Consider the following 17,879-nt stretch of genomic DNA (forward strand, 5'->3'; position numbering starts at 1 on the left):
AAAAGACACGAAGATGAATACCCCTGTCGTTTCAAGGAGGTAATTTGAGTGGGCGCAGGTTTAGGCGCGTCTCCCCTGACTTGCATGAATCAGCCTTCAACAAAATGTTCATAACAGTTCCTGTTCGTGACGCGTATTCTGACCTCAAACAATCCAGAAAGTAAAGTCTACTTGCATTGCGTGTATGTACTAAAGCCCAAAGCGCTTCCCTCGGTCCTAATTTTTTTTTTTCATCCACACGGCTGGTTGTTGCCTCATGCTGTTTCGTATTTTTGGGATCCCGGGCCCCCGTCTTTCATCAACCTAAAATTGTTGGCTGGCTCAGGGATAAGGGAACGGCGGCCCCCGAAGCCATGCCGTAAATCAGCCGCGAGTCGCCTACAACCAAGCGCCCTGATTGATCCGCTGTTCCTCTGTGCACTGCGCTGCCAGCCGCGGCCACCGCTCACATTTTAGCGCGACCGGCTCGACGATGTGTGCGGGGTTGGTGAAGCTCCGACGCACAGTGAATCATCGAACTCGAGCTCACTGCGATCAAACTCAAATGCGCAATGATACGGTGCAGCGTGTACAGTGTACAGATAAAACTTAATCATCTCAAGTCGGTGATGTTGTCAGGCTCGAGCCATTTATTTTAAAGGACCATTTGCCGGAAGCGCATTCCTTATTGCAAACATATCTCATAGTCTGTTTGGTGTAGCTTTATGGAGCATGTCAGTTGGTGTTTTTATGGAAAAAAAATCTTGGACTGGATTCTTGCGTCTTAGTGGTTTCAGTCGTTTTTGACCTGCTGAAAGAGGAATGTAATAATATGTTATGGTGGAGCTTGTTTAAAAATAAGCATCTTTTTGCTGGCGAATTTTTGTGGGGGGGTGCATCAGCAAATTCTCTGACTGGCAGTAACGTGGTGGAGCTTGCACGTGGAGAAGAGCCGGACACTCGTCTGTCGTCGGACTGCAAAGCATACTGGAAGTCGCGGTGTCGTCGAGGGACACGACTTCCTATAGATACTTCCTTTTGGAGTCTGTGCACTTGTTGGAATGATTGCCGATAATTGATTGCAGTGAATATTGTCAACTTTTTCGACTCCGGTCCGGAAGCCGCAGAGGACAAACTGGATTTGGGCTTCGATTTAGAAAAGTAAATATTCTTAAAACGGTGCGTAAATGTTTGACCAGGTGGGCGGTGCGCGCGTGAGCACGAGGTGGCGCTGATGGGGTCCATCCGGGGTCACGCAATCTGCAAGATCGTCGGGCTGAGTTCGAGGTTGATGCGGGTAATGCGTCTGAGACGCGTTAACGATATCAATTATCGTTCCCTAAAAGTCGTGCAGAGCGCCGTCACAGCCAATCAAACCGAACGGCTCGTCCGTCATCAGAGCAGAAATCACCATCTTGAAATCATATATGACACTGATTGGAGTGGATGGGCTGCGCGAGCCTTGCGTACTTGGGGAACTGTCACTGCTTTGCAAACCTCACATTGAATAGACAATTCTGGGATGTAAACGCAAGACCTACTAAGCTGCTTAACTCACAGACGTCGCTCAACATATTTTCAGATCCCTTTGCAAAAACAAACCATGATTTTTCCAAACTGAAACACTTTTATTCATTAAGAATGTAAGCACACACACGAAAAGCTTCAAAACCTCTTTCACGTATAACTCTTTCCAGACTCCAAACAATCTGATTTCGAAAAAGACTTGAATGTTTTGAACCGACCAATAAAGTGGATGGCGCGTTCTTTTTTTTTTCATTTTCCAATGTTCAGAGAAGCCACACATGCGGCATTGACGTCATCCGCACAGTTCCTTGGTTCATGGAGACTTCCGATTGTTACAAGGTCAGACAATCATCTCTCTTATTCTTTTATTCCAGAAAAAATGGGACTCTTGCTCCTCCCCCCCCCCAAATCGATGACGTTTTCTTTCAAAATCAGCATCATTCAGCAGCTGTTAAGTGAAAGAGATGCAAATCGATGTCAAAGTTTAAGGTCCGATGGTTTTTATGATGGCAATGAATAATGTAAACGGCAATTGGGATTAAGGAGTGATGAGGCTTTTCCGTTGGAGCGTGCCTGATTGAGAATCTATCTTACCGTTGTGAACAGAGACCGCCCGACTGGCGACAATGGCCGTTTTGGAACATTTCATGTCTTGTTGGTGCACCATCCTAAATAGTGTATAGTCGTGCGCCTTTGCAAACAAAAAGGTTCCATAAATGCTTTATTCTATTGTGACAGTTGGTAAGGGGAAAAATAATCGTTTTTCTTTGACAGTAGTTGTATCTTTGTGTGGGAATGATTGTGTCAGAAACAGCCTGCAGGGTTGGTTGGGACACCGTGTGTTCATCTGAAAAAAAAAAAAATCTTCTAAATGTAAATTTTTGTGCAACTGTCGAGGCTGGCCCCTTTGAAAGGGGGATATTGTTTCGCAACAAACGCGGCCCGTCGTTAAATGACAAATGTCCTTAGTAACAAGCCATCCAAACCAACGAGTACACGTTCACGCTCGCTCTTCAACCACTCCTTTCATGTACTGAGATCACTTCGCGGCGGAATGGATGAAACGAACACATAACTCGTCAATGCACAAAACTGGAACCAAAAGGAACCTGTCGCGGTACGCCGACGGGGAACAAAGTGGAGCATTTTATGTCCCTCAGACGGTTTTGGGGGAGGGGAGGGGGGAACTCCTGAATAAAGGGAATCCAAGGCTTGTCTGGGCGAACAATTAAGGGCAACCTACGGGACCTCTGCTTGGGTACGGGTGGGTATTTGCTATCTCCCTTTTGGGCTTTTCGCTCTGATGCAATCAATCATGTGAATTGTGAGTTTCGTCGGGACGGCTGTCTCGTGTCTGTGTTAGCTCAGATCACTGCTGAGTAAAAAATAAAACAAAAACACACAAAAAAAGTTGCTACCGTACCGAAACGACCGTGCTTCATGTATAGGCCTACATATACACCCCGCAATCTATGCTTGACTCAGTGTGATCAGGTGGGGTTCGGATATGCTACGTTTCTCATTTACGAATTACGAAATGACCCTTAAAGACAAAGAAGCGGCCACGTGTGAAGTATATGCACTGCTCGATGTTAAAAGAGAATGTGACGCGTGTTTGTGGCGTTGTGGGCAAAGGAAGAATTATACGGGAACGTAACGCAGACGTCTTAGCGGGTAATGACAACTGACACACTGTATTTTTCAATTTTTCTTATACGCATTTTGCTTGCCCATTTTTCTTTCGATGTTTTCTTCGAAAATCCCTAAGCAAGTTTTTTATATACAACTGTAAGACCATCATCGGCTCTGCGGCAGGTGTAGCTTTCTCCCCCTACCCCCCGTGTACCGAAGCAGGGGGTAAGGGACGGGGGATCCTTGGCGAGTGTCAGCGCCCATGTTAAGGCTTTCCGCTTTGGATTGGCTCTTAATCCTCTCGGAAGCGCCTAAGACAACCGGGACGAAGTTGGCGTTGCTTGAGATCCATGAATCACTACCGCCACATCCCAGCTTGATGGGGGGGGGGGGGGGAGAGACCGGCCTTAGCACTTCTCATTGGCTGACCTACTTTAGCGTCGCTCGTGTCTCATTGGGCCGTCGCTTCCTCATGTGCATGATTGTCTCATGGTGCGTGGAGAATTTTTCATTCTAGAAAGATCGCAGTTGGAAATGAGGTGCCATAAGTTTGTCATTAAATCAAATTAGCCTGATTCTTTTATGGTTTTAAAGTCAACCCAGCCCCCCCCGTTAATTTTTTAGAAGTCTTTCGAGATGTAAAAATTTAACTGTAAAGAAACTGGAAGTACCTTTACCAGTTCTGTGCACGAGTGGTTAAAAGGACAGCTTGGAAAGTCTTGATTGATTAATGGATTGGTTTTTAATCGTTAGGGAATTTTGCTTGGTTTGTACGCAGATTTGTGTGCGTCACGCAAAAAAAAATTGCTGCCGTTAATTTTTTATAATCTTTGAAGCTTTGAGCGGCGACTAGACCCTTGTGTTAGTAAAATACTATAAAAAAAAAACACAGGGGGGGGGTGATTCCTACTGCCCAGTGTATTGTGAGTGTCCAGTGTCTCTTTCATTCATCTAGTGGCTCTGATTAATTTGACCATTTCTGACGACTGCAAAATCGATTCGGGAAGCCTTTCATGCACTTGGCCCTTTTCAATGAGGATTTCGTAACACCTGACGTCCATCGCGATAACATTTCCTTGTGCCGTTTGGAAGGGGAAAGGAAATGATCCGGAGAGAGGCTGTTTTGTTGGAGGCTTAATAGCACGATATCAGGATGAGGAGCAGGTTAATTGGTCAGCAATGACTTCACCTGTTATGAGTGGGGTGGTTTTCCCTTTCGTTCCTGTGAATTTTACCCAGGATTTGCGTCAATCAATTCAACGTGAATTGTGGCGTTGACGTCCCTGGATCCCAAAGTCGTTATTCGCTGGTTTCGTGTTCTGTCGTCAGAGTTTTCCAATAAAGCCATTTAGAGAAGGAGTGTGAGAATCCATCTTTTTAGCTGATTTCAGCTTTCTTTGGGAAAGACGTTGACCCTGAATTTCAGATTTTTTTGTATACCTGGTCTGTACAAAAGTATTGGAACTTTTAGCATTTTAAGCTTTTTTTCTAGCTGTTTTTTAGCTTTGATTTTAACTGGCCACTCACACCCCTGTTAGCTGAGGGTGAAAGCAGAAACTGAAGCAGAAGTTGAAAAGAGGGAAAGAGTCGCGGGCTCACCAGCAACAGACTTTACTTGTATCGATACCCAGCACGAAATGCGGTAAAGGGGTATCTCCATCCTCCCATGTGACACGGGAGCTAGGTACCCTGCTATTGTACCGACTGCGTTCCCTCTGAAAACCTGAAAGGTATTCGCAAGATTCCTACGACACAAAAGAGGTGGGGGGGGTTTCTTTGCCGCATACCGCGCATCATAATGGTTGTATCGCCCTCCCGTGTTTTTGTCGTCTCGACTCTTTTTGAGGAGGAGACCTTGACGAGGATTGTTACTGCATTGGACTAACACCCCCCCCCTCCGTCGGGACCCCGGTAATCAGTGAGACCACCAGCCCCTCGACCATCCGCCCCACGATGGGGCGTCCGCGTACAGTTCAGCAGCAGTTCGTCTCAGGGTTTGTAAAAAAAATTTTTATACAGATGCGGTTTGCCTTTCCACTCTTTTATTCAGTGCCTCGGCCATGCGACGTCTGCCGTCCCCACAACCCTTCAAATGAAATTGGTTTCGACGGCAAAAGATAATCTTTCTGCAATTATCAGCGTGTTTACAGCGGTTGCCGACGTAGAGCCTATTGTTGTATTCCCCTCCCACCCCACCCCACCCCCCCTCTTTTGTAGATAGAGGGGTGCTTGGGGTGGCCCACTGCTCTGCTAATAAATGACCACCGCGTCATAAAGCAAGGGGATTTCTGGGCAGTGAATTTGTTTACGGCTGCTTTTGGCGGCTTTGGCTGTTTATCCACCTGTTCTCTGAGGAGAGACTTCCCTTTAATTGCACGGACCGGCCCCGGCTAAATAGCGGCCTCGGCCAGGCACAATAGAAGGCAATGGGACGTTGATACCTGTGTCAGAGGCAAATTAGGACCAAGCCTGAAATATTTTCGTGTTGATAACGGGGATGTGGTCAGCTGGAGGTTTGGCCTCGTTATTCTGCCTATCTTAAGTACGTGTACGGTATATAGGGATGCCTGGATGTCTCCCCTGCTTACTCCCGATCCTATGTATCAGCATCGTGCTCGGGCAATCATTGATCGTATAAATCCTGGGAGCTCCACCACCATGTTTGCGACAAGATTTTCTGAATGGCGAACAAAAAGTCCAGCATGGATTTTTCCTAAGCAACGTTTCTCTGTTCCCTGTGGAAGGGGAGAAAAAAAAAAGCCTCGGCGAATATCTGATCGACCCGCCGCAATCAGAAAAGAAGAAGAAAAAGTCCGGTGAAAAGGCACGGAGCCCTGGATCCCAGCGTGTCCGGGCCTCACCCCTCGTGGGTCGAATTGCCTCTTTGTCCCGCGGAATGTATCCGCTTTTGTCCCGAAGTGTTTTCGAGTGCCTCGGATTCTTTAAGCAGGGCTGCTCACCGATCGATCCGCGGCCTGAATATCCCATTGGTCCAGTTACAATTAAAATATTTGATTTCTCGGTGCTTCGGTATGCGTGACCGTACACATGCCCCGTCACTGGGGCTCTCGCGATCCATCTTCCCCTCTGCTCTCCCCCCCCCATCTCTTGGTTCTCCGTTCCTGGGATTCGGTCCGGCCCGAGTTCTAGTACCGCTTTGCCGTGACCAGGAGAATCTCTTAAGATGACACGGTTGTTGACACCACAAGTGTTATTGCAGCCAGTTGAGATAGGCCGTCAGTGACTATCCAGTAACCGCGCCATTATTGCCCGGCGAGCTCAGTGGCGCTCTATCGTCTAGCCTTGCCTCCACTAGCTCTTTCCCTCAACAGAAAGACCTGAAACTTGAATCACGTCAAAAATACCGAGTAGTGTTATTTTACTGTCAAAATTTACTTCAGTGTACTCGAAAGTGTCTACTTCTTAACATTCAGCGAAATTTACAACGCTTTCACATTTTTCAAAATTAAAATGAAAGGGTGTTCACAGACGACTGAGTTCTGTTCACCCATTATGTAAAATGCCTTCAAGTTGACTGATTTTTTCGAAGTTCTACGCGCAAAAGATAGTCGGGGGGGGGGTCACCAAAGATTATGCTTTTTGGTGGTCTGGCCTATTCCTTGCTCTATGGTCTGGCCAAGTGCCGCCTTTTCCAGGGAGCCGTCTTCTTGCTGTATAATTTATCATACACGACGACAGCGGACACGCGACCCTAACGCCTCACTGATTTATGGCCTATCGCCGTCAGCCCGTTAAAACAAGACCATCTTGTTAAATACCCGCCATAAATCTACTGCTCGTAAAACTGGTGGCGAATTTACGCAGCGTCGGTATGTGACATGACGCTTTCATACCGTGTCCGACCAGTTGTGGTAGACTCGCGGCATGTACAGTATATAAGTGGCATTTTGTGGCGATGCCGTTGAGCACAGGGGAAGTTGCTGTGGGTTTGTGCTGGGTAAAATGTACTGTGGTTTTGGCAGGAAAGTGCTCATTTTTTATTGAAAGCCCTGGCATGTCCTGGGACGGATCATGAGATCCCAGTCTAGTTTCCTTAATGCCATGTACATCGTTGAATTAGAAAACTCTTTGACGACTTCGACAATGTAATGGCTCACTTTTAGTGACCTGGTATCTGTTTTCTTTGTCCACATTCTGCGGGTTCATTCTCCACGTCCAAGACTCCCCTGTGACAATTTGACATCCTCTTTCCCAGTCTTGCCCAGCCATCATTCAATTTCCCTTGAACCCGGTAGCCTGTCTGAACTTGTATGATGGAGCGAGGAACTGCGCATGTAACTCGCCGCCATCAGCAACATATCTTTTTTGATTACCCTCTCGCAGAAGGCTGTCACCGAGCCTCTCTGTCCTCCGCACACTGCCGCCATTGTGGACGGTACCGATCATACGTCATCAAGTTGAAGTTGGTGACCTTTGACCCCGGCTGCGTCTAGCCCTGATTGCTCGCATTTGTATACCCGCCACGTCGGTGAAATTGGCGCGATTTCAGGCGAGGACAGACGAGTGCTCTAGGCAGGGGGAGCATTCTCCTTAAGATCTGCCTTGAAAGACGAGCTTTCGCCGGTTGGGTATCGGGTGACACAAGGCTCTTTCACGGCCTTTTTTCCTGAGTTCGATTGAGCCCCGGCTAAAACCCCAAGGGTTTCTGGGAAGGATATGTGTCGTCACCTCTGCCAAGAGCTTCATTGAAAATTTGATCGCCATTTGGTCGGCCATTTTGAAGCAGATTTCTCTTTTCTTTCCTTTTCTTTTTTAATCTCGTGGTCCAGACACATTCAACAAAAGGTTTCCCAGAGATCGATTTCCTCTTTGTGTTGACAGGGTTCTGTTGCTTTAAATTGTTTTAGTAACTCGCTCTGACATCACATCGGAAGACGTCGCTTTGCATCCGTCAGGAGACCACATAATCACAGCTGAAGGGATAGACTAATTAAATCAAGCAAGCTGTAACCATTGTGTTCTTCAATCCTGTAGTACCCTGTCTGAGGCTCCTTGACAGCACCACTGAAATCACACCTTTATTCTTGAATAAAAAAAAAAAAGGGAACTATTAAGTTTCCAACAGCCATCATATAGTTGATGAAACAGGATGCTTTGCGTATCAAATATTGCCAACTATTTATATATGTTTATCTTAAAGATACAGCGAACCATTCTAGGGTCTTCCTATGCAAGTGCAGTTAAGGTGTGCCAAAACCTGAGATTGTTCTTGTTGGAGACTAAACTGCGTGTTTTCTTTTCTTTGCAGGGAGCACACGATGATGGTTCCAACTATATACACGGCGATCATCATTCATCAGTTATTAGAAAAGGTGAGTTTAAAAATGGAAAAAAAAAATCAAAAACTCTGGAGGGCGCTCTCCCTGACTACATTTCATACTTGGAACAAACCGATTATCCTGGTAACGTTAACGTGACGCTTTTGCCAGTGATCGGAGTTAAGACATGAGGTCAGCACACAGATTGTCCAGAAAAAAAATCCAAATGTTACAGTATTCTTTGTATGACGTCATAGTACTCTGTGTTAGGGGAAAACTTAGCAAGGCTGGCGCCATAAGACTGGGCTCAAAGCTTGGTCGGTTGTACTAAATTTGTAGTTCGCAATTAGTTCGACAAATTTCAAATCATTTTCCCGACTTACGTATCAGCGTAGCCTTCTATTTCAATGCATATTAGCTTCTGGGTACAAGTGCACTTGGCAATGGATATAGTTTTTACCTACCTCATTTGCGCTATGGCACTTGCCACTTGCAGCAGCACGTCACCTAGAATGGTGTTCTCGATGTGAACAGATGCATAGATGCAAGCTTTGTGAAGATGATTCATTGTGGATAAGTTTTTCGTAATATTAGTTGGTATCTGTTATTGTGTAGTAGGTGTTATGTTCGCTCACTGTGAGTTATTTCTGATGACATCTTTTTTTGTAAACCAACTCTGACAGCGCATATTTTACGTGGCACCTGTGTGCGTGCATTGAATGACCCGGATTAAATTGAGATTCAAACCCCGCCAGGTTGGCCACTTTACCGGTTGCTCCATCCAGTCCGAGGCCAACCGGCGCAATTTTTTCGCACGAGCGGGTTGTTCGGGGTCTGTCGAGGTTCAACCGGCTAGAAATTGGCCTCGTCTCTTGTTTCACCAGCAGGCGAGCGGGTTCATCAGTAGGGATTAGGCTGTTTATTCTGCTAATGAAAATGAAAGCCCGGTTGCCGCCGCGCGAGATGAAACGGCGGGGGCAACGCGTCGCGCGTGGGTCGAATCGCGGGATGGAGCTGACAGTCGTCGTGCTCCTGTCAGAACACAAGACGAGAGATCCCGATCGTGGATAGCACGAGAAAGAGCGCAAGTGAGAGATCGGTTCGGGACGATGTGAACACATAGGCAAGACGGACGCACTGTTTTATCAGAGATGATTTCCCCCTAATTGTCGACCAGGGAGCCGTGGCGGTTGATTGCTCACCGGCCGAGCAGTGCGCTTCGCCGCGCATAAAGATGCTTCCGTGACCCGCGACAAATTCACTAACGATCGCTGGCCCAAAAAAAATCCACCAGTCTCTATCGTTTAACATTTCAGCCATAAACCAAAGTAAAAATAAAGATGCACAGTTCCGCCACGAAATTGCCCCTCACTTTTTTCAACCTATATTCTGATCGCCAAATCGGTAAAGAATAATCCAGTCTAGAGAAATCGAATCATAAGTGAAAAGTACAAAAAAACCAAACACCGAAAATGAGAGTCCATCAGAATAACTTGGGCGAAATAGACTGCTTCACAATGACTGAAATGGGTTTGCGAGTCAAGTACCATACAGCTTATAAATATTATCATTATACCTCATGAATAAATTAAGAAAAGCAGGCAAATGGGATGTTGAATAATATATTTATATACCATTTGGAAAGTATTCGTGTCATATTCCTAGTATTCTCATGTTTCTTCCTTCAGTCGTCGGTCTATTGTCAGCTACCGGCTTGTTTTGATAATCTTACAATTCCTTCTCTTTGAATAATTTCGCGTGTATTCTTTTGCCCCCAGTCGTCTATTGACGTCTTTCCGCTATATTTGATAGACTGCCATTCTGTCTAAGTGCCTGGGATGATTTAATACATTAGGATGTTTCTTGTCGTGTCCCAGGTGAATATTTTGATCAATTCATAACGGCCATTTTTGCCCATTATCGGTTGGGCTCTGCTCCGCGTTGCGAGGACTGTATTATGATCCATTTCTGGCTGTCCGGCGCGCGCGCGACCCGAGCGTAAACTGGCCGTGCACAGCTCTTCGTTAATTATTTAAAAGCGCCTTTCTCCAGTATGTAAGCTAATAACATGTCGAGGCTGACTCGCTCTCACAGTGTGCTGTGTTGAATTAAATTAATCTCCTTGTTCGGTGTGATGGCAATCATGCATGGCCGGCCAATTCCAAGCTTCTATCCCGAAAAAAAAAAACTACCGAGCGCTCCGGTCCGGGGGCAGAGCTAAGGCGAAGGAAAAGGCCCTGGTTTTGCTTCACTCAAACCCGCTGCACTTTTCAGGTCAACGGTCCTCTCCTGAAAACCTTCAACCTCATCAAGGAGTCTGTGTGTATATTCTCGGCAATATCCAAGCAGAATTGATTTGAAGTGTGGAAAATTGATTACCAGAATTTAATACAAACAAGACAGGCGGGGAAAAGGCTCCATCGCACAGTGGGTGGTTGTGAAGGCCGACAAATTATTCTGAAAAATTCACACCCAGTGAGCTACCAAATGTGACGAAGAGCAGAAATATACCGCACTACCACTTCTGGCAAGGGAAAGGTTCTTCTTTCTGAATCAAGCAACTTGTACTATTAAACAAATGAATATCTCTTGCTGGATTTTGAGGAATGGATTTGTAATTTGGTTAAGTGAGATGCGCAAAGGTGACTGCACACTTCTCGTAATATATACATATATATATATATTTCCAAGACCGTTGCGTGAATCATCACATGACTCATCACATGATCTATCCCAACGTTGGACGCTTCCGAGTCTTGGCAGTCAAAATATTTATACTATTTTAAGTCACCCCAACTCTATAGCTTGGGGGGGTCATAATTGTAAAGAAATTGCTTTTCTTGGCAATAGCAGAAAGTAAAAATTGCGGATAACCTAATATTTATATCATCATTAGGTTAAAGTCTTTTATAACTTATCAGCAATTCAAAAATTATAAGGACCAAACGATATTAACAGAAACCGAGTGAAACATCTCAAGTGAACGACTGCCGGTTAAAATGGAACGTATTTAAAAAGGGACACTGGTTAGTTTTATTTGTACTCCTGAAAAACGTCAGGGCTGGGAAAGGGACTTGACTGGCTCAGAATTTGGACTGGCCGACCTCCTAATCAGAAACACTGGTACAGTCGATGTTGAGACCCAACATCAGTTCACTGTGCATTTACTGACTGGACCGAGTCCATGTTAAACCCCAGCACGGAATCCAGTGTTTGTACGCGGTTGGTATACACTGGCCTCCCCGGTTATGCATTTTCATTAATCGTAACCTGCTTCACCCGAACAAAAAAGCCCCTCACATATCTAGGTCTTTGGACTTGCTGGCGGTGGCAATGCCCTGAGCTAACCCGCTTGTCGGCTCGGACGCTCCGCTGCTTCCATTGTTGTCGTGCCCAGGGCCAGGTAGCTCGGAGACCTCACCTGTCGAAGAGTTACCGCTTCATCGCACCCAACCATCGGCGTCTCGCTGGGATTACTAACATGTTCTACGCAGGATTATTACAATAGAAAAATGGCTGCGTAAGGTTTGTGTGGCGTTGAAATAAAAAAGCCCCAGTGCGCATAGCCGCGCGTGTGATTGTTGAAGAACACGAAAATCTTGTTGTTAATGTAATGCTATAGAGGAGCGCTGTGACTTTTGGTTTCGCTGTGCCAATGTTAATGCAACGTTATTGCTCTGCGCAAGATTTCAGAAGCGAGCATAATGGCAACTTCACGGTGCTCTAGAAATCCCAATCCCTGTCACAATTTGAGCGGGCCTTCGGTGCTTTTTTTGAGGGGGGGATGTTCAGCGGGGAGTGCGGTGTGTGTCAGTTGGCAAATTGGGATGACGAATACACTGGTTCGGATATGGCAATTTACCTGCGAACGCGACAATGTCCGAAGCTTATATAAGTGGCGATGCTATTGCCTTTCGTCTAAACCACCTTGCTGGGGGAAGACGAGGGGACAGTGGTTTTATTTAGGTCACTCATGCCCCGCCAGCGCCGATGCATGCTTTGATGGCACCACCGGGCGTCCAATTCCCTCATTGTTCGGCGCGTATATAGTCAAAATATTACGTGAATATTGCTGTTATTGCCCATGATATTATGGTTTAACCAGCTATTGAAATGCACCGTTGAATGGGCCGCCTTGTCAACGCGTTGCCCATGTCTTTGATTACGCATTGTGGCCGGGAATCACAATATGAGCCTTGATTATTCCATTTGCCAGGATTCTGCAGAACGGGGCTTCAATTTCTCTTCACGAGTTTCCTCTCTTTTTTTATTTCATTTTATTATTTTTTTTAGTTAGGTGGGAAATAAAACGCCACTGATAATATCAGGTGAACACGAAACATAATCCCGCCAAATTAGGCAAGTTTGATTGGTGCAAGGCAGCGCATGTGGCGGATTAAATCACGGCTATTTTCCACGGCCAAAGTGTCAGAGTAATTGGAGTCCGTATGCCTATGCACGTTCTTTTTGTTCGTCGCAGTTATTTCAGACAGCCTTGTGTTGAGTTTGCCGACAAAAAAAAGAAACATAATGAACCCAGCAACCATCCAACTAGTAAAATTTAACCTTTGACCCCTCTACTTGTCATTTTTATATAAAACATGTACATACAAATGCCTCATTGGTACAATAAGTGAATTCACTATTTTGATAGCTGTTAGATGCTATTTTTAAATTATTCAAATCTTGTCACAGGTTGAAGAAACTGTCATAGTAAAACAGCAATATTGTAGCAATGAAAATCTGTGAATAGACGTCATTGATGCCCATTCACGTCTGCGCATGCCCAACCCTAAAACGGCATCAGGTCGATGAGCTCGAAAGTACATGTATTTATGTTACCGAAGCGAAACTAGTTGAAGAGAACAAGTCTCACAACTGCCCGTGAAACTGGGACGTTTCTGGAAAACGCAACAACTCGAGACGTCCAGGAACCAAATTAGACAGTCGCGGTCGTATCTATCGTTTGGCAGCCACTGTCCGATTCGAATGCAGCCAACATGACGTCAAATTTAAAGAAAACATTGTCGTTACCGTAGAGTGGTCTCTGCAGCAGGGTTTTAGTTACAATTTCCATCTTCATACAAACGGTTTCAGAATTTCCCATCAAGGGGTTGTTGTTCTTGCACGCGGCGGGTGTTATTACAAGGCAAACGGAGTCGCCACTGCTCGAGATAAGACTAACTCTATTATTTGTCCGGCAATGGCGCACGGCAGCGCCTTTATCTCGGCTCTATATAAGGGAATGTTTGTGGGTCTCCAGGGAGCCTTCCAGTTGGTCCCCTGCACTGCAACATTCCCCAATCAAGAGGAGAGTCATAATTGATCCCCATCTTGCCTTTTCCCCCCCCCTCGTTTCATTATGAGAAAAGCGCGCGAAAATGGCCAGATTGCGATCTCTGAGGCTCTACTGTTTCCTACTGGGCTCTTACTACGGGCGCTCTATCTCAGCGATGATCAGCGTGCGAGTACTGCCAAGAAAAGGTTATCGTTCTGAGTTTGACAGCGCGAAAGGGGGGGGGGCGATGTAGGCTTTGCCGAGCTTGCAACAGAGAAAGAAGAGGGGGGAAAAATAGTAGATAGTGATTATCTGCGGCCAGCTAGAACTATCAATGTCTTGAGTGATTTGCGATAGAGGCGAAGGATGATACTAGACCGCGGTCACTCACTCACACAAGGTTATAGATCCACGACTGGGCCTTTCCATCAAGACTCGATGATAACAGAGTTCAGTTTGAAGTACCAAAAATGTACACCATGGATGACAGTCTATATCTATGGCGTTCACTCACACTTTCAATGGAATGAATATGTTTGCAGAAAAGTACCAGAAATTAGTTGTTCACATTCCACCTTCGTTTCAGCAATTTTTTAAAGCCCTATATTATCTCCAAGTTCAATCAAAGCCATGTATTGTGTGGTACACAGAACTGGAATGGTTTATAATTACTGGAAAAAAAATTATGTTGATTTGTCCATTTTAAGTTCATTTAAGACTGAGTGCGTTTGTGTCCCTTACCCGGCTCTTTCCCTCGTCCAACGCCAGGTCATGATTTTGCCTGACGGTTCTACTCACCTTCTACGTGTGAGATTAGCCCCAGATTCCGCGCATTCCCTGACGGATACACGATCCGTTTGTTTCGTTTTGATCACACACTTCAATGGGCAAGCCCGCAGACTGGCATTTTCTTGATAAGGCACCATGTGTGAAATTTTGATACACGCGGCGCACCATACGCATTCTACTCGCGCCATCTTAGGTAGATAGCCTGCGCCCGTTAAAAAGCGAATTGATCCTTAAAACGTCCGGCTTGTTTATCCTTTTCTTCCTCAATGTATGTTCCCGTTTTACCCTTCGATAGTCATCAATCAAAGTCAAGATAGTTTCATTCATTTTTGTTAAAACTTTGGACTGTTTTTAATCTGTGGTTTCCATCATTATATTAAGGTGACTAGGCACGGTAGCCACATGCACTAATGAGGACTGGACAGGAAGATGCCAAATGTAGATTAGATGAAAGCACTATGGAAGTCTATTTAAGTTTCGGAAATAACGAGAGACTTGCGCAGTTAAACCCCCAAACGGAAGTTTAGTTTACAGTGATTTAAGGCCATCAGTTTGAGTGCGGCTTGTTGGGGGCTAAATGTTTTTCCAACCTAACGCACTTCTGACTAGAGGAGTTTTCTCTCAAACTTGAAAATAAAGTGCCAGTGTGGAAACAAGTCGGTGGTACTCAGAGTTCATTGTCCCCGAACTGCTGTAAAATCAGAGGGAGAAAGGGACGCCGGCTCTGCAGAGAATGTGGTTTATATACTTAAACCAGAAATGTGCACACTGTTCTTTCAGGGATTTTCCGCTCCAGAAAACTCGGATCGAGAGATTTGTTGAGGAGGAGAAAAAAAAGGAGAGAGAGAGAAAAAAAAAACCAGTGTGAGAAGTGGCTTTAAAAAAGTGACTAGCTGTACTTAAAACCACGGAGGACCCGCGTTCATTAACGTGGAGGGAAGTTGACGGCTGTGAGTGGGTCGAACAGCGGGTAGTGTGTAGACATTTTGCCAGGCCCTTTCTTCGCGCATTTCACGGTCCGGCTGGCGGACACATGTCACCGAAACAAGCCGCCCAAGCGCTTGCTGATGCCGGCACGGTATACCCTTGATCTCCGGCAGCGAGACGGTGATGTCCCCTTTTTTCTTAGTCTCTCGGGCCTTGTCCTGAGCCAGTCAAGTTGCGGTCGCGGGCGAATTAAGGAAAAAAGCCATTTTTGAGGGGCGCAATGTTGCAAATGTTTTTGGAAAAAAAAATCAAAACCTTTCATTATACTTCAATTCTTTGTCTGGGACAACACGGTGTCACAGGGGACTAGTGTGTAGGCGTAGACTGTTTGGGTGTTCGTTTAAATGTGAAAGGGAGGTATGTTAGCGGTTGGTTTCTCCCAATATTACACGGTCAAATAGTCCAGGCAGGAGGCTAATTTCATTGTCCAACCGCTAAAATGTACGGATAAAAGCTTTTTGCGTGTGGACACGTCAGAAAACTTGGCTGTCTACCATGCTCCCTGTTCATTGTCCCCGACGCTGTGCCACGCACGCAAATTAAATTGCCACGGCACATACCATAGAAATCTCATTAAGAGGAGAAGATACCCAAAAAAACTATACATCATATGGCAAACCGTTAGCAGTCTACCTGACATTACAAGCGAGTGCGTTAACGTCGCAAGAGCTTAAGTGTTTTTTTTTTCCTATGAGTGAGCGTTGAATTCCCCCAGCCCTCGGTTAATCCCTACCCCCCACCTTCCCTCTGTAAGAAGCCTGCTTTTCCTGTCAGGATTCCAAACCCAGCTGGGAGGAAGTCCCTGGCTTTCGCACCGCCAGTCCCTTATCCATCGAGCCCCGGCCCTGTAAAAGGACAAGAGCACGGCGCTTGGCCAACCTGACAACTCCTCGTCTGCTGTGAAATATATAGGAAGAGAGAGAGAGAGAGAGACAGACAAAGTCTCCGTCAGGCTGTTATCAACCTTCTGTGTTGTTGTTTTGTTTTTAATGGCGCTTTCAGCTACTCAGGCGATTTGCACCAGTAACTATACGTTTATTCATAACCTTTATTAAGCAGCATCACATAAAGGAGTTAGGAAGAAGGTCTAGTTTTAGAGGCAGGAGGAAACCGGAGTACCCGGAGAAAACCTTTGAGAGCGAGTATGGACTGGAAACCAAATGCACTTAAAGCCTGGGCCAAGCCGGGACTTGAACCCGGGCCTCATTAGTGCAAAGCGAGGAAAGAACCGCTACGCTAACCCGCCCCCCACCTTTCTGTGTTCTCACATCCTTTTGCTTTTAAACACAGTGAAAAAAATGTCTCTGATGACCTGTGCTTTTGAACCAATGACCCCACGGCGTCATAAAAATTATTACGTCACGCCTTGACACAAATCCTAGCAAAGATCCAGTGCACTCACTGTTGCAGCTAGTGTACTGCCGTCAAAATGATTTTACGGTCCCAAATCACAAGTTTATATTATTTATTGGACAGATACGAATTGTACATAAACTTCCGGAACAAATTGTGAAGGGTTTAAAAGAAACAAGGAATGCAATATCATTCTTCTGGATTCTTGAAATGATTTTCAATTATTTTAAATCCTTTAATCTGTATTCACAAAATAGCTGTGATAATTTGTATTTCTGAGACATCCGCTTAACTTTTTTATTGTGTCAAAATGCAATTTGTGATTCGATACTGTAATATTTTCTTCGTGTATTATTCAGCTTAACTGCATTTGAAACAACGCGCCCTCTTTCATAAAAAAAGCCCATTTTCAAAAGACTTCCCTTTCCAAGACTAGGATACGGAACGCTCCTTTTATGGCGCACTTTTTTTTTCCTTGTCGACGATTTCACGGGGATATAGGTCACTAGGCTAATACACCTTTCTGCTGGAAGGTGTGAGTGCACTTCGGTGTGAGACGAATTGAGGGCTAGAAGCCGTCCTCACTCCATTCCTTCTGTATTATACCAGCTAGCCTCGGCCGGCCAAGGAACCCATCCTGGCCTTAATTATTATCACCGGCTCCAACTCACCAGCAATCAAACACGCCCAGTCTTTCTGCGTTTGTTTAGCGCAGAGAGATGCGTTACAAAAAAATAATAATAAAAAAAATACCAGGCCTGAGAAAAAAACTGGTCCACAGCAAACGGCGCGATATTAGGACAAATATTGCAACGAGGAAGGGTCCTTGGAGGTTATAGGGAGGGCCTTGCCCCGCTCTATTGGCGGCATTGTGCAGGGTGCATTGTTCGGGGTACCAATCCCGTCTTTGGTATCAAAGTCTCAAGATGAAATCTGACGGAGGGGTAGTGTTCCCTGCACGTTTTATGCGTTTGTATACAAACAATTATTATCACTGCGGGTAATAATGAGACCAGAATGGTTCATCAGGGAAACGGTATCCCGGACGGAGGCCT

General features: G+C 45.5%; 1 protein-coding gene across 1 annotated transcript in view; it reads left to right on the forward strand.

Annotated features, from left to right (window-relative positions):
- The window catches only part of LOC147796096 (transcription factor AP-2-epsilon-like), an 86,692-nt gene that overhangs the window by 22,827 nt on the left and 45,986 nt on the right, over window positions 1-17,879 (forward strand). Inside the window, exons 3-4 of the mRNA XM_087148940.1 lie at window positions 1,774-1,845; window positions 8,408-8,471. Of these exons, the coding sequence (XP_087005066.1) occupies window positions 1,774-1,845; window positions 8,408-8,471 (136 nt within the window). The remainder of the gene's footprint in view (window positions 1-1,773; window positions 1,846-8,407; window positions 8,472-17,879) is intronic.

The sequence above is a fragment of the Acanthaster planci genome, linkage group LG18 (genome assembly GCF_054643075.1).
Source record: "Acanthaster planci isolate LZ-2023a linkage group LG18, COTS_SCS, whole genome shotgun sequence".
NCBI classification, from domain to species: domain Eukaryota; kingdom Metazoa; phylum Echinodermata; class Asteroidea; order Valvatida; family Acanthasteridae; genus Acanthaster; species Acanthaster planci.